The 25,895-nt window shown below is 42.3% G+C and overlaps 1 protein-coding gene across 5 annotated transcripts in view; it reads left to right on the top strand.

The window, feature by feature from the left end:
* Nucleotides 1-25,895, top strand: part of SAMD4A (sterile alpha motif domain containing 4A) — a 245,799-nt gene that overhangs the window by 182,113 nt on the left and 37,791 nt on the right. For 4 of the 5 annotated variants that reach the window (XM_037832667.1, XM_037832670.1, XM_037832669.1 and 1 more), the window contains 3 exons: nt 11,501-11,764; nt 22,935-23,044; nt 25,235-25,321. In XM_037832667.1, coding sequence (XP_037688595.1) covers nt 11,501-11,764; nt 22,935-23,044; nt 25,235-25,321 — 461 coding nt within the window. The remainder of the gene's footprint in view (nt 1-11,500; nt 11,765-22,934; nt 23,045-25,234; nt 25,322-25,895) is intronic. The other variant, XM_037832671.1, reaches the window with a different exon arrangement.

The raw sequence follows: 25,895 nt of genomic DNA, 5'->3' as shown, positions 1-25,895 counted from the left end.
TGTACTTACATATTTGGCAGAGATCTGACAGTCAGCATTGGTCAATGGGAGCTGGTGCTGCTGCTGTGTCCACTCCCCTGTGGCCTCTTCTTCAGAGAATGAGGAACCAAGAGGTTTTTTCCTGTTCCCAAGGAAGTGTTTTGGGGGCTGCGTGTAGGGAAATCACAGTACAGTATCCTCAGCACAGGGCAGGTAAGAAGAAGCAGAGCAAGGAGACAGAAATCATTCATTCAGTCACCCTTTTTTGAGAGCATGAAATGTGCTGGGAGAAACAAGAGCATTCGGATGAGCTCGGAAGAGAGAGGAGTGAAATAAGTTAGGGCTTTCCCTTCTCCAGGATCCAGCCCGCGGCAGACAGTTGGCTGCTGCTTTACCCTGACACCCTGGCTGGCTATTCTGTTGGTATTTCAAGGCAGACTTAAAAAAAATTAAGAAACAAATAATGTGGGGGAAATAATATCTTGCCCAGATAAGCTGGGGTGTGAGGGAGAACTGCACTGCATAAATAGGCTAATAGTGTAATAGAAGATCAGCTCAGGAGGGTCGGAGAGATCCTCCACAGGGCTGTGATGGCTTTTTCAGTGTGCCCTCAGCTCTTAGTCAGAGCTTGGCACATTGTGGGCACTCAACAGATGTCTCTTGAATGAGTGGATTTATCTAGTCCAACCCCATCATTTTATGAGCATCCTGAGGCCTAGGAAGTATAATGATTTACCAGATGTCACCCAGTCATGTAATAGGTTCTCAGCCTGTATTTCTTAATATGATGGAGATCCTGAGACTCTTCAGTAATGACTTCGGTTTGTCACTGTTGCTTACACATGTTAAAATAAAGAAGATCTCATGAGGAGTTCTGAGCAATGAAATTTAGAGGAAAAGAAGGGGATCCATGTGCCCTGACCCTCCAGAAAATAGAAATGCCTCAGGTAAGTCACCTGCCCGGGGAATATGAACAGGTAAAGTGAAAGAAAAGGAAACGCCCAGTAGAATCTGAATCAAAGGAAGAAAACTCTGAGGCAGGGAAGAGTTTGTCAGTGCAGGTGAGGATTCTGGAAGAGCCAGGTAGACACTGCTTTTGGTATGGCAACTATAGTGGAAAATTCACCTCCTGTAAATCTGTGAAACATTAGCAAGTAATTAAAGAGATTTTTAATACCACGGGTAATATGCTGACAATGTTGTAAGTTTGCTATTAGATTTGCTAGTACTTTGAGTTGTTTTGCACAGTGTTGGGTTAAATTTGGTTATTTTTATTCTGACAACTAATAGCTAGTATTTCTCTAGCACTTTAGAGTTTCCCAAACACTTTCATGTGCATTAAGTTATTTGACTTTTAATCTCATGAGGTAGTGTTTGATATCTACTAATAAGGAAACTGAGGCACAGAAAGATCACAGGACTTCCAACCCAAATCCCCAATTCTTCTGTCTTCAGCAAGCTCTTTTTGGTTTTGTTGACCCCTACCCCAGCATCAGCAGAACAGGTATCAAGCCCGTAAGTCAGAGGTGGGTAACCTTGAATGTGCACACAAATTACCTGGAATCTTGTTAAAATGAAGATCCTGATTCAACAGGTCTGGGATGAGGTCCAAGAGTCTAGCCACCCGCCCAGAGAGGCCAGTGCTATACTGGTCCATGGGTCTAGAGTACAGTGTTTTGCTACTTCTGAATTAGTTATGCTCTCACCAGCCAAATGTCCAGGGTAAGAGAAAATGCGCTCAGAGGTTTCCGCAGCTGATTCCCATTCAGAGAGGGCCTGAGGCTGACCCCTAGCCATCTCTCTTCCAGCTTAGCAAGAGTAAAAATGGTCACAAGAGGCAGGCACTATTGCCCAAGGAGTCAAAACATTTGTTTAGGGCATCTGTGGAAATTTCTGCCTGGGTATCATTTGGATTGGAACCCTGAGACCAAAATATCATTTGTTTTACCTGAAGAGCAGGACAAGAGCAATAAAATTCTGAGCTGAATACTTTTGCATGTGAACCCAAAGCAAATAAGGTATCGGTTGGTGGGAGAAGCAATGATTTTGTTTTTTAAAAACCACTTGATAAAAGCAAACAAGATGCCCATTCTTTTGGGGCAGCTCATTAAGGCCAGACAGAGCAGCAGTCAGCCTGGGGAGGTTTGGAATATTCTGTTCAAGATGTACGATGGAGTTTGGGGCGAACAATTGAGGTAGAAGGTCAGCCCAAGACAGTGATTCTCAGTTCAGGCTATCCATTAAAACCACCCAGAAGCATCTAAAAGTAGAAATGCTCCGACCCCACTGCAGGGATTATGAATTAATTGGTCCAGGATGGGGGCTAAGTATCAGGATTTATTGAAAAGCTCCAGGGATTTCAAATGTGTAGCCAAGGTTCAAAAACAATGGTCTAAGAGGGAAATGTGGTATATCCCAGAATGGAGGATGGAAGAAGGGTTTGTATCGATATATATGTATATAAGACATATAATAGATGAATACACACACCCTCCCACACACAGTATACAATTCATGTAATAGGTGAAGGGGGCCTCAAAGTAGATAGGAGCAAAGAGAACCCAACCTGTGGATCAGAGCTGGTTATGTGGGCTCAGCCCAACGCTCCCAATTGCCTTCACAATTTGTTCTTTTTGCTAACGAGATCTGAAGGCTCCAGATAGCCTTCTCCATCTCATATCCAGTAAAAAATAAATGCTGTTCAATTCCAGTCCTTAAACTGGAACAGTCCTGGGGGCTGAATTATGCCAGGAACATCACACTTATAATGTCTCTGGAAGTCTTTTATTGCACGACTGATTTATAATACCCAAGTAGATGAGTAGAGAGCAATTACGTAAATGCTGTTTCTCTGGGGTAAAGAACTGTATGTTTTAAATGAAATATGCAGTGCCAAGTCAAAAATTCAGATCGTTATGTGTAATTACAGACCACAGTAAATCAATTTTACAAACACAGCACCAGTCTTACCATGTTCCAACACCCACAGGTCAGGTTGTGACGGTTTAGAATTTGGGAAGAGGCTGAAGGTGAAATGAAAGTGAGAATCGGGATGTGTGAAACCTCAATAGCATGTCTTGAATCACATGGTGATTCAATCAAATGTAATTAAGAAGCCAGGAGAGCCTACACCATCCAATTGCTCTTAATTAACAATAACAAAAAAATCATCTAATTAGCAGTGTAAGTTCAAATTGTGTGTGGTGGTTTTTTTTTTTTTCGGAATGGCCATTTTATGTGTATTGTTACATTTGACATTTTGATGGAATGCTTTAATGAAAACAAGAACCAAAGAACCAATTCCCTAATCAGTAAATTGCCATGCTAGCTGCAATGCTAAGAATCTGCAGTTCTCATTCTTTCATCAAAGAGCTAAGTTAAGAATTAGTCAGGACTACATAATACATTGCTAATTATTTATAACCCTTCTCCTAAGACTAGAAAGAAAAGAAGAAAAAAAGACTTGTGTGATCAAAGCAAAATTTCGGGTTTCACGCTCTGAGAAAGCCTGCCACCAGTCACGTGTTTGCGGGTGCTGAGTTGAGGGCCCGCTGCAAGAGGATTTAGGCATCCTTTTAACGATGCCCATCCTTGCCTAACCAGCAGCCGTTGCATTTAAGAGCCTCCTTTCTCTATTGTCAGGGAGCCTTTAAGCTCCAGCAGCAGTGAAACCCTTGCCTGTGGTTCAGCTCAAGACAGGAGTTAATAGACAAGCTTTTAAAGCGTCCTTTGTTAGCCCCTTTCAAATGATTGACCCACTCCTCCTCTTTACAAGTGTTGCTCATGGTGTCGGGGTATAAAAGGACATCCTGGTGGTTTGTTCAGGGACTCCAGCCGTGCGAGGGCATGGACCGATGCTCTGAGGGGGCCTTGGTTGCTCAATCAGTCATGAAGTCCTGACCATTTCCAGTTCCAAAGTTTGATTGACTTGCTGGTACCCACGCTCAGTAGCAGCTGGGAGCTGTTAAGCAAAAGATGAACCTTGCAGTGGATAAACCTAAGGAGCACTTCCTGGCAAGGCGTGTGAGCTGACGCCACAGCATAATTTGAGGGTTATCTTTTGAGAAAGGGGTTGGAAGGAAGTTTAGTCATCAAACATGCCTCTTTCTGAGTTTCTCTACTATCTCTCTTCCCTAAGCACAGTGACTGGAGCATTTTTATGGATACATTGGAAAATTAAAAAGGGAGTATGCACTTAAATCCACCCTGGGCCACTTGCTTGACTCATTTATTTACTTGGTGTGTCATAAACAAAATGAATCAAATTCTGCAGCTCTCTAAACTCTTCTTTGGACATCTGTTCACTCTCTATGTGGGTAGAAATGTCATGGACAATCCTTAGGGTTAAGAAAATATACCTGTAACTACAAATATGAAAAGAAATGATAATACAGGAAAGTTAAAAATAAGCCAACATGCAGGAGCTTTAGAAGTGGCTGGAATGATCCCACAGTCCCTTGCATTGGCCCAAACATCTGCTTCGGTTGTATCAAATTGCTTCCATGGTTGACATCATTGGTTTTGATAGAATGCAATGAGACGATTTGGGCAGTTTCCTATTAGGACTGCTTGATTTGAAGTTAAAACTGGGAGTGAGATTTTACTGATTTCTACTGAAGGCCTAGACTGGCGTCTTTTCTAACTTATTTCATAAATAATGACAATATAAAGTCAAACAGCAGTTATCTAAAGTAGATTTTCTACTGGATGACACCCAGTTTTGCTATCATAGAAACTGACAAAAGAGGACAAATGAAATGTACCAAAGATTAATGCAGCAATAAAAGTCTGCCAGAAACATTCTAATTTATTTCTTAAAAGCCTAAATGTTTAAGTGATAATGTGAAAGCAGAAACATACATCTTGGCTCTGCCCAAAGGCTGAACAGTCTGTAGAATCTGCAGAGTAATAAGACCTGACACCTGTGACAAGAACGTGCACTACTGGAAGAGCCTCTCCAGGTGTTTTTCCTGCACCAGAATGCTTTCATTTCAATACGGTATAAAAATGCAATTTGATAGGGGAAAAGAGATATATGTTTTTGATGTTCTTTGTGGCTCTCTCTTCTTCTACAGTTCCGTTTGTTTTGTCTTTTTGGTTTAGCAAGTATACACTTTCTCTTCACAGAAGTGTGTGGCTTCTTCTTGGGCTTGTCAAGAATATCCCATGTACCAGCCACATCTTTGCTTTGTAGCATGTTCTCTCTTCTTCCCCCAGAATGAGGTGGATTCTGAAGCCTGTCTTGTGTAATCATCTTTTGGTGTCCAGATGTTTTGAGCCCTGATTTTCCAACCCTTTGGACAACAGGCAGACAACAAGCATGCAGAGTTGAGGCTTTTAACCGTCCAGATTTGCTTTTAATCTATTCTCTGAAGCAATGATGGCAGAGCATGTTAATTTTAACCTTAGCAATTAATACTACCCCACCCCACCCCTCAACTTAAACAGATCTGTATTTGGCCATAAATGTGACTGGTTTTGATTTTTTTTTTTTTTTTTTTTTGCATGATGTCACTGATCGAATACTCTGGTTTTCTTTTGTTTTTGGTTTTTGTTTTTTGAAATGTATTCTCGCAGAACTATTAATCTTTTCTTTCCCAAAGATTCCCACCACAGGGCCTCAGATTACTGGTTGTGGCACCACAAAATCAACTAAAGAAGAGGAATTCGACTTCTAATATCATTTTACTACTGAACCTTGCTAAAATATTGGCTTTTTTTTTTTTTTTTTTTAAAGCAAATGCCTGGAATTTTTCATACAAGTGGTATTAGCAGAACTCCACTCTCTGAAAATTGAAAACCTTCAACAGCAGTTCCTTAGATGCCCTGAAATCAGTGTTGTCAGAAGAAATCCTTGTGGTAGAACCTGAAACATGCAGAATAAGCAGATCTAAACCTAAGGGAATGGACAGAAATACTTCTTCAATTCCTCTGAAATGATAACCTTTTTTTGTAACCAACAGTAGGTTGAGGTTTTTCCTCTTTAAATTTGACAAGTATCAAACCATCTCCTGGAGAAAAACTTAAGAATTATATGTTACAAACTCTTAAATTGGTATATTCCACAAAAGTTCTACTGCTACTTATGAATTTCTTTTGGGAATAGTTCTCAAAAATATTGTTAAAGTATGCTATTAGCAACATGGAAGTAGAATACTCAGCCTTGCCGTAAGTATGTTGATATCAACATGCCTTGAACTAAAAGCAACATGGCATATATCAGCTGAGTCAAGACCTTCTAATTCAGCAAAATATGTCTAAGTTAGCAATATAAAATCATATACAAATGCTTGGTTTCCTCATTCTAACTTTTAAAATCTCTAAATTAGAATGACTTATTTTTGTTAAGTTTAGTTGGACTTCAAAGTGAATTGAATCCTAGGACATAAGCATCTAGATATTGAAAAATTCACAAAGCACACGTTTTTCTGTGAGAAAGACAGCTTTCTTGAATTAGAAATGAAGAGACTAGCTTTGTAAGAAAAAATATTAAAATTGCAATATGTTGCTGGACTAACAAGGGCATGTTGAGGGTGCAAAACACAACTTTGGATGAAGAATGTGGATGATAGTAGTAGGTTGGGAATACCTGATGCCCTTATTCGAAAGGAAGTCAAATTTTTGACAGCTTCAGTACTCTAGATTCTAGAATCTAAAACAGAATGCTAAACCTGGAAATAGTTAGAAATACACAGTAGTAGCAATAAGGAATAATGGTTGGTTGAATTTGAGGAACTAGTATAACCATGAGAAGTGTGCAGAACTTTAAGCGCAAGAGTTCCAGAAGCCACCTACAGTGCCCATGGAGCCTCACTGAAAAAGACAGCAATGAGCAACCCTAGACCTAACTCATTTTGAATTAAGGACTCAGTTTTTAACGTATTAAAAAATTGGATTTCCCGTAAAACAGTAATTGTGCTTCTGTATACTCTCTGTATACATATAAAAATAATTCATAACACAGTATTTTATGTACTAACAAGGGTTGAGATTCTTAGAGCCTTCCACTACCCAGGGGCCCATGGCCCAAAGTTGAGGAATTGCTGAATTATGCTGTCTTTCAGGAGGCTTCCAGCTTTAAAATATTGTGAATCTATGCTCATCACAATAATTTTTAAAGCATAAATTGCCTTCAATGTGTAAGTTTAAGGAGAGCCAAGAAGTATGCAATGTATCTTTGAAAATATCTCCGTTAAAGTTTGTTAGGATAAAATTTTGGTATAAAAGTCAAGCATCAGTTATCACTTCTCTCCTTGACAGTGAGGCATGATATTTAATCTGACAGTGAAACCAAGGAGATGGTTTGACCAGTATCCCAAACCTTCCTCTCTCCACAAGCCCTCTAATTTCTCATATTAGAAGGCAGAAAAGGTAGTTACACTTAATTTTCTTGAGACTTCTGACTATCCTGAAAACCCTTTTCCGTATCTTATTTCAATAATTAAAAATTGAGATTCAAAGTCAAGGTTGGTCAAAGGAAATGGGAAAGAAATTTGATTTCCAGGCTTTTAAGAAAATACTAAAAGAACAGAATCCAGAGCCGGGTATTGCATTTTCCCGTAAAAAAAAAAAAAAAAAAAGGCATTGAAAGGGGTCTCATTAAAGATGCTTAGGAAAGAAAAGATCATAAGGTTAGATGAGGTCAGAGACATTGGCTGGCCCTAATGGTATGATAAAGTTTATAGCCAGGCTTTAAGACCCTCTGCACACACATCACACTGCTTGACTCCTGTAGCAAGATTATTTCTGGCTGCTTTTTCCATATTTTCAATTAGAATTACCTAATACTTCTTATTTACTTTTGGTTCACTTAAATTTGTGAATGTTCCAAAAATTGAAGCATCCTAATAATATATGTGTGCATACATATACACATATATACACATGCATACCTGAAATTTCTTGTAGATAGTTCTAAAAATATAAGCAATATTTAATCTATACTAATATACGGTATTATTTTAGTTTCAGTTTCTAAACAGCAAAGGAGACTTAATTTTGTGCCTCTGGATAATTTTTAACTTAATTTTCAATATAATAAATCTCCCTGAAACATGCTGTCCATCTACCTCCCACTATCATCAAATCACAAGTGAAATATAAATTTAGGACCTCAGTTTTGCAGTGGGATCTTGCCAATTTCTAATCTATGCTGAGATGTTTTTAAAGGTATATTAATTTTGTAGCCTCTGAATGCTTTGGGGAAGCTTGAGTCTCAATGAAGCATTAGGCCTTCTACTGTATGGCAGTCAATAAGCAAGAGCATTCAAAAGGTCTGTCTCTAGGTAGAGTCATTTTGGGGCAGTTAACACAGTATTGAAAAGCTTCCCAGAAGTCTGTTTTCAGTGCTATATTTCTTTTTCCTCCCTATTCATAGGAAAAAGTTTTTTTGTGTTTTTTTTTTTACCTGAATGTCCACTTCTCCCTTTATTTGCACTCAGATGACTTCTTTGGGTTAAAAAAAAAAAAAGAGCAATGGGGCAACCATTGATATTCTGCCACTGACTACCTCATCAGTTCTACAACTGTGTGCCCTGTTTACTTGCAGACTCTTTATGCCCATGGCATTTCTTATTTCCTCTGACACTTTATGGAGTATTCCAGAGTATTCCAGCATAGCACGTAACACCAAAATCAGCTCTGTGGTCACCATTGGCTAAACCTGAAGATTCATCTTCACCCAAAAACGGCACTGTCGGCAGGACATGTCGCCTGCTTCTGTCTCCTTCCCACAGGAAGACGAGCCTTGGCTGCCCAGGGGCCTCCTCTGTGGGTTCTTTTAGGAGAAATGAGGCATTTGCCCAGCAAAACTTTGCTTTTAGTTGTGGTGTTCAAGCTGGCTCTAAACCCGGGGCCTTCTCTGCAAATCAGAGGCTTTGCGTGAGGCCCTGTGCCTGGTTTCTATGACAGGTTAATTCCAAGGGAGACGCTTCTGAGTTTGGTGCTAGCTGTGGGAATCCAGAGGCTCCCTTTATGATATGGAGAGGTCCTTCAGTAGAAAGTCCTTGGGAAAATGGCCTGGCACCTCAGCTATGGTTGATTTTTTGTAAGGCAGAGGCAGAGGCCAAGTTCATGCCCTATCTCCTACAACTTCAGTCAAGCTCAGGAAAGTCTAAAGAAATGGGTGTAGATTTCATTTTGCTTAAACACTGAGTTCCATTCTCAATGGCGAGTGGATTCCTCAGACATGGAGGGTTTCCCCAGGGATGCCTGTGTGTGAGGAAATAGAATGGACTTTCAGAAAGCTTTAGGTGCAAAGAAGCACATTGGCTTCATCCCTACCAACAGGATTCACATGTTACATAGGTGTTGTAGTGTCCTCGGCATTCCAAGCTGGGGGCTGTCCTAGCAGTATGGCCACCCATGGTTACGGATTCAGTCGTCAGCTTTAATCAGCCTGGGTGCAGTGGCCTATTACTAGAGTTTCAGGCTCACTCTGATACCCATTTCACAGAGAAAAGAAAACATTTCTACTTGGGGCATACCTGCTGACACCGTTCCAAGTATTCACCAGATATTCTGACATGATCATAGACATATTAGAAAACCAAGTCTAAGCTAGAACCTCCCAGCACTCAGAGCAGCTTTAAAAGTCTGCCCAATTTCATGTAAATACTTAGGCATGAAATGAATTTTCTGGGTGTCTGGCTTTTCTTCTTATTGGCTTCTGGCTTTTCTTCTTATTGGCTTCTCTCTTCATTTTTGCTACTGCTTTCTTTCCTTTTTTTTTTTTTTTTTTCTTTTTTTCCTTCCCTGCGTTTTTTTTCTCCTTGCTAATTGTGATCCAACCAGGTAGCAATGCATTTTCCAGGAAACTCTTCTTAGTAGTTTCTTCTTTAGTTTATTTAGTGGAAATGCAAGCCGTTTCAACCTGTTCGGGTTAATTTTTTTTTTTAACCCTTGCATATTTTTAAGTTAGATGATCACTCCTTTGCCTTTGACAGAATCTACTCAAATTAGAAATTTGTCAGTTTACAAATTCTCAGTTCTGCAGCTTTTTTCCCACCCTTTTTGTTAATAAAGAAATTTCTAGCCCTTCTGACTGTCTCCCCTTTGCACACCAAGCTGCCCTTCTGGCCACATCCAGCCAGATGGAAACCCTGACGACAGAGGCATGAGCCTCGCCGTGGCTTTCGGGCCTGGTTACTGCCAGCTGACTGTCAGTAGCCTGCCCGCACTGCCACTGCTTCCCCCCACACACACGTTTTGGAGACACTCAACCTTTCAGCTCTGGTCTTTATCTTTCTAAGTGGGAGCAGATAGGCAACTACTGCTCAGATTTTTTTTTTATATGCATGCCATTTAACTAAAAGCAGGTCACCTCACCATTAAGGTGTCTGGTCTGCTTGCCGAAAAACACACAAAACTTAATGCCAGTGAAGAAGTGCTAGACCGGACTTGGGAGAGCAAACACCTCATTGGAAGGGCTAGAGCCTGAGATGGAATTTAATGGCTTCCATGAAAAACGATTAAAAATGCATGTGGCTCAATTTCATGTTAATACAGCAGCAGTCAAAATAAACTGGACCTGTCAGGAGCCAGTGCTGAGAGAATGTTATGAATAGGCTTATTTTGTGCAGTTGTCACTTGACACACCCAGAAAAAGCAACCAAGGGTAACACCAGCTCCCTCGGAGTTGATTTTGGTTAAATCCCTCCCTGGAATGACCTCAATTTAATTTGGCTAGGTACACGAGTTTTTGTTGCTTTTTTCCTAGCTTTCTGGAAAAGAAATTAAAACTGGGGTCTACTCAGATGTTGCCCACTGCACGGAAGGGCTGAACATGCTGGTAAAAACCATTCCGAGCCTACTGAGAGCACCCCGCTGGCTTCTGAATGAAAGCCTTGTTACCTGGCAGTGTTTTCAGTGTAAAGTTTGGAATTAAGCTGTGGAGCCAGGAGAAAGAATCAGCCCTTTCACACACAGCCGCCTGTGTCCCATGCCCCGAGGCCTGAGCTCGTCCTGGGGCCCCGTTGCTGAGCCTGTTTCACCCTGCAGAGGTGACGGTTCCCTCACCCCTGGGTGGAAGGGCTGGTGCCCGTGTAGTCCAGCCCAGCCAAGATCTCAAACGTAACCAGCCTGCCTGCCCTTCGAGAAGTCCTCCCTGATGACATGGGTATTGTCAGTTTGTGTGTGTATGTGTGTGTTTAAATCATCCGGCACACGTTCTTTTCACTCTTGGCAGATGGCTGCGTTACCAGGCTGTCAGGCCTCGCCTGATTTATGGGCTTCCTGCTACGAACCCTGATTTCTAGAGTTAGAACTACAACCAGTTAGGACTGTAGTCCATGCCCACGAAGGCTAAAGCCAGATGCGTGGGCACCATAGGCTGAGCCACCTTGGAGCCCCCTGACCTGCTGAAAGGGACACAGCATCCTTTGTAACTGCCCCAGAGGCAGGGACCATGCCTGGGCTATGGCCAGTTAGCAATCTTTGTCAAGGTACAAAGGTATTGTGGGTTCTTCTGCGTCCCAGGCAAAGGGGGGGGAATAACCTATTTCATTTTATTTTTTTTTTCCAGTTCTCTCAGGCCAGGCACACCACAGCCCTTTGAAACGATCTGTGTCCCTTACCCCACCCATGAATGTGCCAAACCAGCCTCTAGGACATGGATGGATGTCTCATGAGGACTTACGAGCTAGAGGACCCCAGTGCCTCCCATCCGATCATGCCCCCCTGTCTCCACAAAGCAGTGTAGCCTCTTCGGGAAGTGGTGGGAGTGAACACTTAGAAGATCAGACTACTGCTCGTAACACATTCCAAGAAGAAGGTAGTGGTATGAAAGGTGAGTGCCTAAACGAGAAACCACTGGGACAGAGTCCCTCCCTTTATTTGGGCTCAGAAGGGAAAAAAAGAGAGGTAGTCAGTAAAAGAGCAGTCTCCTCCTCTCCCCGAAGGCGTGTCTATTCCGACCCCACCCTTTCAGAACTCCAGGGTTGACCATGGCAGAAAGGGTTTGGGTTTCCCTCCTGGGCTTCTTGCCAAAGCCTGGGGAGCAGGAACCAGAGCAAGAGAAGTCAATATCTTATGTCCTGTCTCTCTCTCTCTCTCTCTCCCTTTTTTTTTTTAATTACACTGGCTTTCAGACAATTAAATTAGTTACTGCTAACAGTGATCAGGTCTCCTGTGTGCACATACATTCTGCATCTGCCCTGTTTGTAAAGACGCCGAGCTGCTCAGCCTTCTTCCTCATCACTGTAGCCAGGGCACTGTCCATAATTTCATAAAACAAACCACGGGGTCTTTTTATTTCATCTCTCTTCATGCCGAATTGCAGTAATGCTTCATTTCTTGCTCCTGTTTTCTTTGATATCCAGAGAAATCTTTACCCTCTTGTCTTTGCATCTGTGTAAGGGACCTGAAAATAACCACTGAGAGTTTAACAGTGTTTTAAGCCTGATAACAGATTTGCACACAGGTGATAATGGCCTTTATGTGCAGCGTAAATCAATGTTCCTACATTGCCCAGTAAATCTTTACCTTCTAAAGATACTCATCAGGCAATAGATTTCCCAATTGCCTATGATAGGTTCCAAGAGGAGACGAATATTCTGAATTTTTAGGCTATAGTTATTCAGGGGCTAGGAAGTCCTCAGGGAAAGATGGTCATCAGAGACACATGAATAACAGTTTTACATGGTGAAGGGACATCCAGTCCTGCTTCAGGGTCTAAAATGCAGAAGGGAAACCCTGAGACTCTATCTCCCTCTTTGCTGTGGCATTAATAGTCTCTGAGGTTTTACTGTTTTTGTGATTTTCCCTTGAAAACTAATCGTAGGAGGCTGTAAGTTGAGTGCCCTCCCTATACACACACACACGCACATGCGCACGCAGAAATCTGTGCACAGAAAGCATGCCTGAGACCACCCAGGTGCCAGTTGTCAGAGGGCACCAGGTTGAGAAATGGAGCCTTTCACCTCAGGAAATGAGGCTGAGATGTAGCTGCTTCCCTGGCACATTCTTGAATCTTCTCAGCTGCTTAGGCCTGTGCTTGTTCCCAGAGTGAATAAGATGGGTCTTGACGTTTTACTCTGATGATAGAAATGGGTCTTTAAAGGTATTTAATAGACAGCAAAAACAATGGGTCATGTGGGTATGGAGGGGCATATGTCTGCTTTCTCTTTCACGATTTTGGGGGAAATGTGTCATGATTTTGGAGAACTAGCAAAATGCATTTCTGAGCTTATGATGCAGAATTGATCTTCAACATGATTATCTGCTCAAGCAGCTGAACACCAGCAGGTGTGGCTCGGACATGCCCTAACCAAGCCTGGCTTGGCGTCTTTGTCACTGGAGGATCGAAGTACCTGACGGATCAGAGGAGGCTGAAAGAGCCGTTGGTTTTTGACTAGCTTCTTGCCAGGCTAAGTCACATGGAAGTCATGTGTCCAGGAAAGCGTGTGTTGCAGTTCTCATTGATATTTCTGTGGGGAGGAGGTGTTGGCCTTTGTGTTGAGGGGCAAGGAGAATCCTGCAGAAACATCCTTCACTGGGATACAAATCGCTCCCAGATAGGAATGTTGGTTCTCCTGTCTGGTTTTGAGAGGTTTGTTTCTTTCTTTCTTCCCTCTACTTTGTTTTCCTTCCCCTTTTTTTTTTTTTTTTTTTTTTTCCTATCAAAACCTTGGACATTTTCTCAAAGTAGGCAAAGGTAGGCTCACGGCATGCTCACATTTTGAGATGGGAAATGAATAAATGGTTTTTGAAAAGAAATAAATGAGAGAAAATTTGAGTAGATGTCCTATCCACATTTTAAGATAAAAGCCAAAATATTCCAAAGCCCAAGAAATCTCCTATATGTAAACTTCTTCAATTCCCTTCTTTAGAATTGGTGGGAATTATTTCCTCAGCACTTCCTCAGGCATAAAATGACTCAGATGAGATCTCGTATCCAAGATTTTCTTTATAGGTCCAAGGAGTGTGGCCAAAAAAAACGAGCTATTTGATGACTGGAGGAGAGAGAAGACCTTCTTCTATGTATTTTCACTTTCTGCTGACCTATTGAACTTTCCTTCTCCCAAAGAATTGGATTGGGATTTAAAGCACAATGTCCTCAGCAAATTAAATGACAAGAAAAATTTGAAGGAAGGCACATGATGGACTATGAAGGATTCTATTTGTGGGAAAAATATGTCTGCTGTTCAGCTGATGGGTCCACACCCCCAAACAGTGTCATTCCAAAGTGTCAGGGGGCTGTATTAGGTAAACACAGATGCTCCTCCCCACCCTTGACGTGAGATGACACCCCTAATGACTCTTCCGCCACCAAAGATTAGTCAGGATGGTCTTCCAGGAGAGTTCTGGAGAAGGAGCCCTTACCATAGCCCATCCCAAGAATTTGCAAAGAGCAGACAGCAGATTAAATTTCCAAATTAATCCATACTTTCTGAGAAACAAAATAAGAAATCAAGTGCTTTTAAAAAGAGCCAGCTCTTCCTTTCAGATCCACTTTCTTTCTTTCTTGTGACCCAAGCGCTTGGGCAGGCTGGCTCACCTTAGGGTGCCGTCATCTAATTGCTATTTTTCTCATTTTTAAATGCCCAGTTTATGAAAACAACAAGGAGAATAGGTAGTAGAATTTGGAGGAGCTCCTAAATCAACAGGGAATGCATGTCAGTCCCCAGCCTGCACCTTGGGGAAATCATAAAATGTCACCATAATTGAACTTAATTTAGTGTGAATTCATCTTCCCTGCTGACAGCTCACACATACCTTGCTGAAGCGATGTGTTCATTCATTCCTTCCTTTTCACCTAGATAGGCTACCCAGTTTTGGTGACAAATTGTCCCTTAGGAATGTATCTTTTAAGTCAAGAGTATGGAATAAACCTCATTGTCATCCAACATTCTTCCTCTTTTTATTCTTCACCTACGTTGATCTGGCCCTCTTTCTGTCTTGGTGTCAGCACACCATGCCAGGGATCATCACCAAATTCTCTCCCAAATAGACCAACTCCTGCTCTCAGAGGATTACCATCAACTGCCTGCTTTGCTTTGTTTTTCCTTTTGTGGTAAATACCCATCATGACAGCTTAAGTCTATTCTGAAGATGTCCCTTGGGGTAGGAATCTCAGACTAATATCTCAGGCTAAAGAAAAAATGTGATCAGCTGTTCAACTTGAAATTAACCCAGGAGAAGATGGGAAACTGAAGAAGAATATGAAATTATCTCCTTTTAATATTCCCCATGGAGGCTAGTAGATATACATGTTTGGACTAAATATGCTGGTGTGGTTTCTAAGTGCAGTTGTCCTTGTTCTTTTTAAAAACATCACTGCAACTTAACCCAAGGGAAGGATTCTTGATTCTATCAGGGTCGGTATTCAATTATTACATCCTTTTTTCTCTTGGCAACACATGAGTGGAATATACTCTCTTATGTCTTCTCTCATACATTCAGCTAGCCAAGAGGGAAAAAAAAAAGACATCATATCCTAGAAGGAAGAGAAAATAGAAAAGAAGTCAGTTGATGGAAGAAACTTGTATTACCATCACATCCTCAGAGATGACAGTTAAACAGCCAGGGCTGTTTTCAGTGATGTGGCAATGTTGTAAGGGAGCAAATAGAAGAGATGAATGACTGAATAACAGGTTCCACTCTGTCCTCATTCAAGTCAGTTGACTTTCTTGAGCATCTGCCGAGACAGGCTTTGGATTAGTTTCTGAGGAGATGGGGCAAAAGCTATTGTTCCTGCCTCAAAAGATTGCAAGCAGGTACCTGACGCAGATGCTCTGCTGTGAGAAGATATTGTCTTAGAGACTTGACCTGGGGTGATGCAAGCTCCAGGGAGGGCTATAATTCAAGGTGGAGGGAAGTCAAGGAAAGCTCCTGTAGGAGGAGCAGCCCAGAGCTGAGGCTGAGTCTCAGAGAATGATAACAGGTTAGCCAAATATATAAGGCAAGTGAAGGACGTTCTGTGCAAGATAGGACAGCATGCTTGAAGGCAAGCAAGCTTGGCCAAGTAGATCTAGATCCTGTGGCTTAAGTGTTTAAGGGCATATGGAAAAAGGGTCTGGAGAGGGAAGAGCCAGATGGTAGGCTTTGTGAAGGATTTTGGCTTTTATCCTGAAGTTAGTGGAAGTGTTAAAGGAATTACAGCCACCGAATGACTGCCTCGACTTGCATATTAGGAATAAGACCCTAGCAGCAGTGTGGGGGATGTGTCGACATAAGGAGGGGACGGGGATTCTGGATTTGGAGGCCAATTGAGGCTTGAGGGCTGTTTCAGTAATTGAGGAAGAAAACAAAGTTGGACCAAAGCAAGTGGCAGTGAAAATGGCAACAAAGGAATAGGTTCAGCGATCTCGTGAGATGGAATGGAGAGGGCTTGGTACCTGGCTGAATGTACACTGTGAATAGAGAGGGCGGAATTCAGGACAAGCCCCAGATTTCGGCCTCAGACATCTGGGTAGTGCTTGGTGTCGTCTTGAGCAAATGTTATTTAGGAAGAGGAACAGGTTAGGGGGAACAGTGTAGGGCATCTTGAGTTGGGGAACCTGTAGGACATTCCAGTGGAGGTACGTAAGTGAGGACTGCAGTGCACTGTGCTTTCCCTGGCCCAGCCTCCCCAAAAGCCCTGGCTTCCTCTCCTTGCCTGCTTACCTGTAACAAAGTTCATTTGGGGGATCAATTCCAGACTTCTGGGTAGAAGAGCTGATAAATTGTGGCTTCTAAGACGTGAGGGACTCCGTGACTTATGATTGCTAGTGGGAATGGGGCAGGGATTTGGGGATCTGTTTCTCTGGCTATGAGTTTAAATCTCACCACTGCTAATTATTATTAACTGGGCATGCTTATGATGTGTAGAGCTATGTTCGTATGACAATTTAGAGTTCATTGAGACTGATAGATTGTTCATATACAGAAAGCATGAAGGTAAAAAAGAAATCTTTGGCTTCAGTAACCTTGTTAGAAATGTAGCTTAGCAATGAAGAATGGGACTAGTGACTGTGAAAATATGCTGTTAACCTTTCCAAAGGAGTCTTTTTTTAGATGAAAATTATGTAAACTTTTTCTCTCCATGGCAAAGGAAATATATTGCCCCTCTAAAATAGCAGATTTGGGGTTTTGAGTTGCTTTTGAGATGTAGATCTTTGAACTTCTGCTTTTCTCAGAATGAGATTAGAAAAATTGAGAGGTATGATCATTTCTAAGAAAAAGGAAGCTGTCAGAAACCTTTGTAAGATGGGTTTTGAATAAAGCCTTTCTGAAGGTCACAAGTTTCTGGGTGACCCGGTGGGAGTGACCACAACACCTTAGCACCACTTCTCATGTGGCTGGAACAGTTTTCAGCATGGCTGTCATGAGAACTAGGCATTATTTTCTGAACGTAGACCTTCCAGGTGCTATCTTTAATTCATTTAATTTAAAGGCCAGGATTTGGTAAGTTTCTTTCATTTTCTTTATTCCTAAATGCCCACATGTGACCTGCAAGGATGGGTCCTAGTGGGTTCAGAGTTGTAGGAACTCTTCTCAGATAGGCTGAGCACCCTGAGGTCCTTGAAAAGGAAATCTCCAGGATTCCCCCAAATTCTAAAGGTCATGAGACTTCTAACCTTGGTTCCTTACCAAGCATTTGCTTCAGTTTCAGGGTCTGTGTAGGATACACATTGGGCAGCTTTTGATGTGGAACACAGCCACTATTTAACGATGCCTAGCAGGCTTCTGTAGAACACCACTTATGAATGGCATAGGTAATTGAAACTACAGGGAGAAATTTAGTCCCTCTGGTTTGCATCTAACCCCTCCAAGTGGGTATTTTGCCCCAAACTAGATCATCTCTTTGCCTTCTGAGACCCACACATGGCTCCCATGAGCGTGGAACCCCTCCTGGAGGTCACCCTGGACACCTCCTGGATTGTGGTGCATGTTCAGAAGGATCCAGCCCCAAAGGGGTCAGAGACCAAGGTGCCTCCTTTCTTTTGCTCAGAGCCTAGAACAGAACTGGACTGCTCAATACTGCTCTGGCCAGAAATAGGCTACAGTGACCTTGATAATACTGATAGGCTTCTACTCTTCAGTTTTGTAGAAACATTTTCCCTCTCTCTTCAACAACGAAGAGCTCATGCCTTCTTACCCCTGTTGGCTTTCTTCTTGTCTTCTCTCTCTCAAAGACCAAGGATGCAGTTATGTCTTGGAGGGAGAGAACTGTTTGACATTAAGCTGGCTGTATATGGAGAACGGGAGTTGATCTTCCATCTGCAGGTAGCTTCTTAGGGGAAATGAGGGTGTTCTTATTTCTCTCTTTGAGGAATGCCTTACTCCTTGCCCTTCATGTTGCTTCCCAGATTAGCCCTTTAACAACATTGGTCCCATCTTTCTCTCTTGTGGGGCCTCCTTATTTGTGGGTCAGGTGCTGCAGAGCCTGTTGACCTGATTGGTATTTCCAGCCACTCCTACCATAGGTATTAAAGACAAAGTAGCCTGAGTTCTCACTGTAGCCTAGCTTCTGCATAAGCCATTGTACACATCACAAAACCTCTCTATGGCTGATTTATCCAAACTCTAAAATGGAAATACAAATCAACATAACTGGAAACATGATCTCATGGGTAAAGACCAGTGGGTAAATATAGAGCATATGCAAGATGGGCCTAACACTATTATTATCAGAAATGGCCATCTTGAAAAGAAGAGCCGCTGTGGTCTACTGCAAGATCTAGAAGGAGCTTCATGAAGGATGGAGAAGCTGACTGTGGTATGGGGTACCCCCATCATGCACACGGGGACAGTAGTGCTTTCTCCCAGAAATCTCCTACTTCTTGGCCTTGTTTGCTCAGTTTCCTATAAGGGCGTCTCTTCTCTACCTTTCCCTAAAAGTCTGGCACTCTCCAGAGCTCCACCTTGATTCTCCTATTCTTACTCCATACTTATTCCTGGAGTGATCTCACCTACTTCCTTAGCTAAAACAATGACCCGTGTGCCCCAGACAAGGAAGCTTGTCTCTCTAGCCCAGACTTCTCTCCGGGGGTGTTGACCCAACTGGATTTCTCCAACTGGATGACCAAAGTCAGTGACACTCAGCTGATGTAACATGGAGAATCACCATCTCTCCCTTCTCACCCCAAACCTGTTCTTCCCGTTTTTTCTGTCTCACCAAACCTGAAACAAAGGAGCCCTCTTAGGCTCCTTTCTCTCTCTCACTCCCTTTTCAGTAATCAAGTACTGTCAATGTACATCCTTTCCTTCTTCACTGCCATTCCCCTCCCAAACCAGCTTCAAGGGCTTCTTGAATCTATCGCCTGGCCTCCGCTTTCACTATCCTCCAGTCTAGCCTCACCATTGACAGCCATCATCCCTCCAACACACTCTTCTGATTGTGTCTCTCTGCTGCTCGGGGATCAACCATTTCTCATCACCCACAGATAAAATCTAATCTTGTTTCAGCATCAAATGTCTTAATCATCTGATTCCCCCTCGTCTCTAGCCATTCTCCACCATTCACCTGAGCATTTGTCCTACCCCGAATGCTCACTGGCTCTTTGCTTTGTTTATATCCTGTTCCTCCTTCCTGGGATGGCTGCCTCAATACTGTCTGCCCAGCAGATTCCAGGTTGCTGCTACTTGGAAGCTGTCTGTCCCTCACTCCCCAAGGCAGACCAAAGTGTCCCTTTTTCCATGCTCCCCTACAGATCTGAGTATACTTAGCACTTATCCTACAGCTATCAGTTTCTTATGTGAATTAGCCATTCTGCCTGGATTAAAAGTTCCTTGATGGCAGAAACATATCTTCTCGAGCCTGGCCCATAGTAGGCACTCAATAAACAGCGAATGAGTGAATATCAAGATGTCCACACTTGGCAAGGAAGTCAGCTCAGCACATAATAAAAGCATCTTTATCTTTCTTACACTGCAAACGGGAGAGTGACTTTCTGTCTGGTACCCTCCATTGGCATGTCCGTCAGGAACAGCCCAGATTATTGTAAACAGCTGTGCACCAGCAAGAGGTCAGGAGCCCGGGAAGCAAGTGTGCCTTCAATCATGGATCAGCTCTTCCAGGAAACATCCCTGCTTCTAGGGATGTTTCCTGGTTGTCCGTGTCTCCTAGCTGTGTCTTTCCAGATCAAAAAAGGGAGGTCTAAGGTTACATTAAGCGATTCTCAGCCTTGCATCAAACAATGTGGCATCTGGACCACAGGAAAGGGCCTGAACATTTAGTTAGGTTTCATCTCTGACCAGCTTGTTACAACATCTAAGTCATTGAAATTCCTGGTTTGGGGGAGTGAAATAGTCAAGGCTCCTGGTTCTCTGGTTTGTTTGCCTTTTAATGGAGTTTTGTTTTAATACCTGGCAAGGGAAGGTAACTTGCCACCAACCGGGGAAAGGGGCGTAGGGATGGGGTGAAAGCTTAGTAGGCTATGTTCTTAAGAACTGAGATTTCCCGTTCTTTGTTCATCAATTAATGTTGCAGGAAGAACTCTTTAATCACATGCGACTGTACTAGGCACCAAGATGCTTGCTCTAAAAGCAAAGTCAGCATGTACCTGCTGCAAGGGACATATGGCCAAAGGACTTTATGTTTCCCAGGCACACATCCTGAAGTAACTCTTCAGGAAGGCCTAACTTGCTATGGTTTGAAATTGTATAGGAACTTTTTCTAGGAAAACTACTCCCGTTGACCCACATTTTTACAAACGAGTAAGGCAGGCTCATCTGTCCCTCTAACCAGTGATATAGAAAGGAACTAGCCTTAATTTGAAACTTTCCAAGATGATATTTGCACCACATTCTTCCTGACTCGTAGAACACCAAGTTGTCAACTTAAAAGCACCCAATTTGCAACACAGTTCAGTAACTCACAATTCTGTTTCTCATATCATCAGTGATTTTCGCATGATTAAGCTGTAATGCACACATGGTGAAAATTTGGCCCATGAGGTTATATGCTTTTTGTGATGCGTTGTGCTCAATTGTGGCGTTGGGTTACCCAGACTTCTCTGAAGCATGATCATTGAGTTTTCTGAGCAGCAACTTGTGGCGTTTCTAAGTCAGTTCTTTTCAAGTCAGCATTTCAAAGATGTAAATAACAAACCTGATGACAAACTGGTAACATGGTTAGCTTAAAGGTATAGCTATAATCTCACTGTTGTTCACTTCCAGAAGCATTAGCATTGTTTCAACAGCAACAAAAACTGGTAGAGAATAAAATCTGGTAAAATTGCTCCATGATGTCACAGGAGGAAAAGTCCCAGATTCCCGAGCTGGTATGTCCTGGATTCTTGATCCAACCCCAATTTGAGCTGAAGAGGATGTAAAGGGTTGATACTGTGGGTCTGGGGAAGTCCTGTGGTTAATGCTGGTCCCAGAGGGACTTACCACTTGTCACGGTAGGATGAAGGACTTACAAACACAGAATCACGTGATTCTTGCCTGAGATGACTGAGTCTGTTCTTAAAATGCCATTGGCTATCCAATTCAATTTCTCCAAAAATTCCCCTTCTTTGGCCTTCGCGTTACTATAAATCAAGAAGTAACCTCACCAGGCCAACTCTCCTCTCCTACATCTTTGAGTTTCAGGAGATTATCCCACATCCACATTCCCTAAACCAAGGTTTGGTTCACCCAGGAGGTTGGACAGGCCTCTTTAATCAATCCAGTTATCTACTCTAAATGTTGAAAAATGGAAAGCTTCCACATATTTTGGAGTGTTTGTTGTCCACATCAATGCCTCATGATAAAGCACTTAGCAATAGATAGTCTATTGTAATCCACATGATCAGTAATGAACGATACCTCATAGAAAACATGAATAACATTTACCCAATGCTTAGCCTTTCAAAGCACTTTGCAGTCACTGTTCATCCATGTCCTGCCACTGATGGATTGCTTGGTCCTCATTTCACAAGAAGGTGATACAATGTAGGATAAAGCTGGGGATCAGGAGACCTGGGTTCTAGTCCTCATTTCATCACATACATCACATACTTACTCTGTGATCTGTACTTGGCAACCTAGTTTTGCCACCTGTAAAATGAGCTAGGTGTGGGGGTTGGTGATTCTAGAGACTTCTCAAAGATCCTATCAGCTCAAAAATTCTTATATGGACAAGTGCTTTGTTTTGGTTGTAATAATTCTCATGTGGACTTTTAATACAGTTACTATTTTAATTTTCTTTAACTCTGGAATCCCAAACTTAGGACTTATTTCAGATGTGCTTTGGAATTTCCATTATCCTGTGGTCTAGCTGATCTTTGGACCTTTCAAATCCTGATCGTGCAAAATTTGTGATTGACATTCAATGAAAAGGTCAAACACATATTCCATAGCTTGGAGAAGTGGTCAACTGACACACCCCAATAGAGTAATAGTTTTGGGGGTCCCATACCCTTTTTTCCTCTGGGGTATAGGAAAGCAGAGGAAAGACCAGGCTAGGAATTAAGTGACCCCACTCATGGGGTGCTACAGTTGCCTGGTTTTCCTATCACTGTGGAAGTGTCAGAAACAGCATGTGCATTGATCTGCATTGAACCTAAAGTGAAATTACCATGACGATGTAGACTTATCACGTGTGGTTTAGCGTTCTAAGTCAGTTCTTTTCAAGTCAACAATAAAAGGGTCCAGATGAAGTAGTGGCTTCTTGCCATTTTGTTGGTCATGAACCCCTTTGAGAACCTTATGGAAGCTATTGCCAACCTTCTGCCCAAAAAACTACCCATGCAGTCACAACTTGGGATATAATTTTAGGTGATTCCTGTATGTCCTGAAACCCATGGACCCTAAGTTAGCAACCCCTAATGTAAAGCATTGTGGGCAAAGTAGGATGAAGGAGCACAACAGCAGGAATGTCAAGGATGGACTAAGACTTCCAAAAACGAGTAATAACATGAAGGTTTTTTTTTTCTCTTTTTTTCTCTGACCATCACCCTCTTTTCCTTTCTCTATCCCCACATCTTTTGTCATCTCTTCTCGTTCCCTCTCAATTTCTCTCCCCATCTCTTGCACATCTTGCACCATAGATGTTCCAGCCTGGTTAAAAAGCCTTCGCCTGCACAAGTATGCTGCGCTTTTCTCCCAGATGACCTACGAGGAAATGATGGCCCTCACTGAGTGCCAGCTGGAGGCTCAGGTATGTGTACCAGGTGGCCTTCCCTGAGAGGCTGCCCCAGGTGGAACATAAAGTTCAAGTCATGGACAGACCCATATCTTGCCATGTTCTAGTAACCGCTAGGTGCTGGACAGCATTACATGGTGAGTAAGGCTGGGTTCTTGACTTCCAGGTCCAGTAGGAGAGGAAAGATGATCAGATAACCATAGAGTAGTTAAGGTTGTGATAAAGTGTTATGGGAAAGATACAGACGAGGTGCCCTCTATAAGTTCAAGGGTGCTAGGGAGGAATAGGTGGAATCTCCTAGAAAAGTAACGTTTGATCAAGGCTTCAAAAGAGGCTGTGTCCCTGCTTTCGTTCGCCATGATTCCCTCCTCCCCCTGCCTGACCACGGCTTGTTTGAAGATGATAGATTGGTTGTCTGTTGTCCAGTCCAGCTAACTTTTAACCAGACTGGTGAGTAGAAGCACCAGGTCATGCCTCTTGGCCTGCCCCAACACTTCTCCAAAAGCATGTCCAGACTGGTCTTAGTTAAGATAGAATAAATTGTGTGCAATATTTTATTTCTTCCAACCTTGAATAATGTGGGACAATCATTGAGAAGGGGATTTCCCCAGGTCTCAGGTTTCATTTCCCTTCTGCATGACCTAAAAGGACAAAGTTCTCCTTCCTTCTAAGGCATCTTTCCCCAAGTGTGGCTGCCAAAGGCCAGTCAACAAAACCCCTGAAATGAACCATGTTTCCTACCATGCTGTGCTCGAGTAAATAGAGCTGACTGATGTCTTTGTTTCCCTTGCTTAAAATGCTATTTGCCTGTTTCGAATTGACTTCAGTTTCCTTTGAGCAACGATTTCAAAGAATTAATGGTCTGAACGGGCTAATAATATTTCCCTTACAGGAAGAGGAGATTGTCCCATTTGGGGCATAGCTGGTCTGGAAGCATAGCTCCCAGCAGATCCCTGGTTTCCCGTGTGTATTCAGTACCCTCGGTTAACCTCTGCAGGCCTGGCTGAATACCAGTATTGAGATGTGAAACAAAGCCCAAAGTCACTGCACATTCTCAGAGAATGAAAGGCACTAATTTCAACTTCCTAACACTTTTCCCACTGCCTTTTGGATCTCCCTTGCTCCTTGAGATCCCAGGGATTGACAAAAACTGCTTCTAAGGGCATTTTTACATTTTGGGTCAGAGTTGAGAAAGAAGTCTTAAGTCATCAGTTGTTTGACTTGAGGGGAAAAAAAAAAAAAAAAAAAAAGAATTGACACAGAAGCAAAGCCAGAGACCAGCACAAACTTTTCAGAGTGATTTCGTTCCCTTAAACCCCAAATCAATGCTAAACAGAAATATGCCCACAGGGCTTCATCTCTGAGAGTGGGTTCATTTGTCACTTAAGTCTTAATGTTTCTAAGTAAAGGAGATGTCACTTGGTGTTCCTGTCCTTTCCTTCTTTAAGAAAAATTCCATGGACTAATTGCAAGAAGTCACCAGAAGTTTGCATTGGAGACCTGATTTGAGAAGGAACCTTCTAAGTGGAAATTTGCAATGTCTTTAATCAACAAGCGTTTAACTAAATCCTTAGGCTTGCCATTGTTACAGAGTTAAGATAAAGTTCACATCCTAACTATGAGTCCCAATCATTCACCTGAAATAATGACTGAGTCATGGGCTTAAGTTATTTTCTATTCTGGTTTTCCTTATGGAGACAAAAGGGGGGTGGTGAACTGACAAAAACCGCCCTGTGTTACATTGACACTAGGTGAAAATTATTCTGGGCTTCAAAACTTCTCTAGATGGGGAAACATAGGAAAAGTTTGAGAAAGCAAGGAATATCTGTGTGGGTTTGGAACTGTCAGGGAAATTGAGAAGAAACAAAATGATTAAACCTAGAGGAGAGGGGGAGTGTATGACTTAAAATTTATCTTTAAAGACTATAAAGAAATTTCACGACGGGTGGGATGATTGGCTGTTCTTTGTCTCTCACTCTTCCAAAGGTCACAACCAACAGACACAGGCCACTGTGTACCCATATAAGTTAGACTATTTAGTCAGAAGAGGTTTATGATGAATTAATACTAAAGGGAAAGATAAATGGATATTCACTGTTCTGCAAACATGTGGTAACGAATAAGAGAGTCAAGTACTAAATAGCCTCCAAGAGCCTCTAAGCTGATTCTTAAAAATGTGTTTTTAATGCATTTATTAAATTACAGAATGTTACCAAAGGTGCAAGACACAAAATTGTCATCAGTATTCAGAAGCTCAAAGAAAGACAAAACCTTCTGAAGTCTTTGGAAAGGGTAAGTCATCACTAAACAAGGAAACAGTTCCACCCTCATCGTGGGCAAATGGACCAAAGAAAATTCCGACGAGAGTGTCACTGGCAGACCTTATAGAGGTATATCATGCTGCTTCCTTTTCAAAAGAAGGAAGTGATTTTGAAGTGTGGTTTCCTGGTTATAAATGCTTCTATGCTGCCAGGCAGCTGAAATGTACTTATTCCCTTGGTCCCTGTGGCACGGGGCTGGCCATCTCTGAACTCTGATGAAGTGTTGTCAAACACACGCTTTTGATATACATTGGCCTCCACCTTTTATACAGATTTGTAGAGATTATCAAAGTGTTCTACCTACTACCAAAGGCTAAAATATATCAAAGCAGTGCAGGGAGTATGCAAATGTACTTCATTCTCACTGCTCACCAAGGGAAGGTTCTGGTTTTGAGAAAAACTGTCCTCTAGAGTGGTGAACACTGACAGATGAACTCCAGGTTTCAGTAGAGGGATCCAAATCATTTGGCAGATGGACATAGTTGGCTCTCCAGGGAGTAAATTCAGACTTTAACTTAACAGAATGTGTCTCCATGACTGTGAGA

Source organism: Choloepus didactylus, chromosome 4 (genome assembly GCF_015220235.1).
Source record: "Choloepus didactylus isolate mChoDid1 chromosome 4, mChoDid1.pri, whole genome shotgun sequence".
NCBI classification, from domain to species: Eukaryota; Metazoa; Chordata; class Mammalia; order Pilosa; family Megalonychidae; genus Choloepus; species Choloepus didactylus.
The sequence above is the reverse complement of the archived record's forward strand: the minus strand, read 5'-3'. Positions and strand labels throughout refer to the sequence as shown.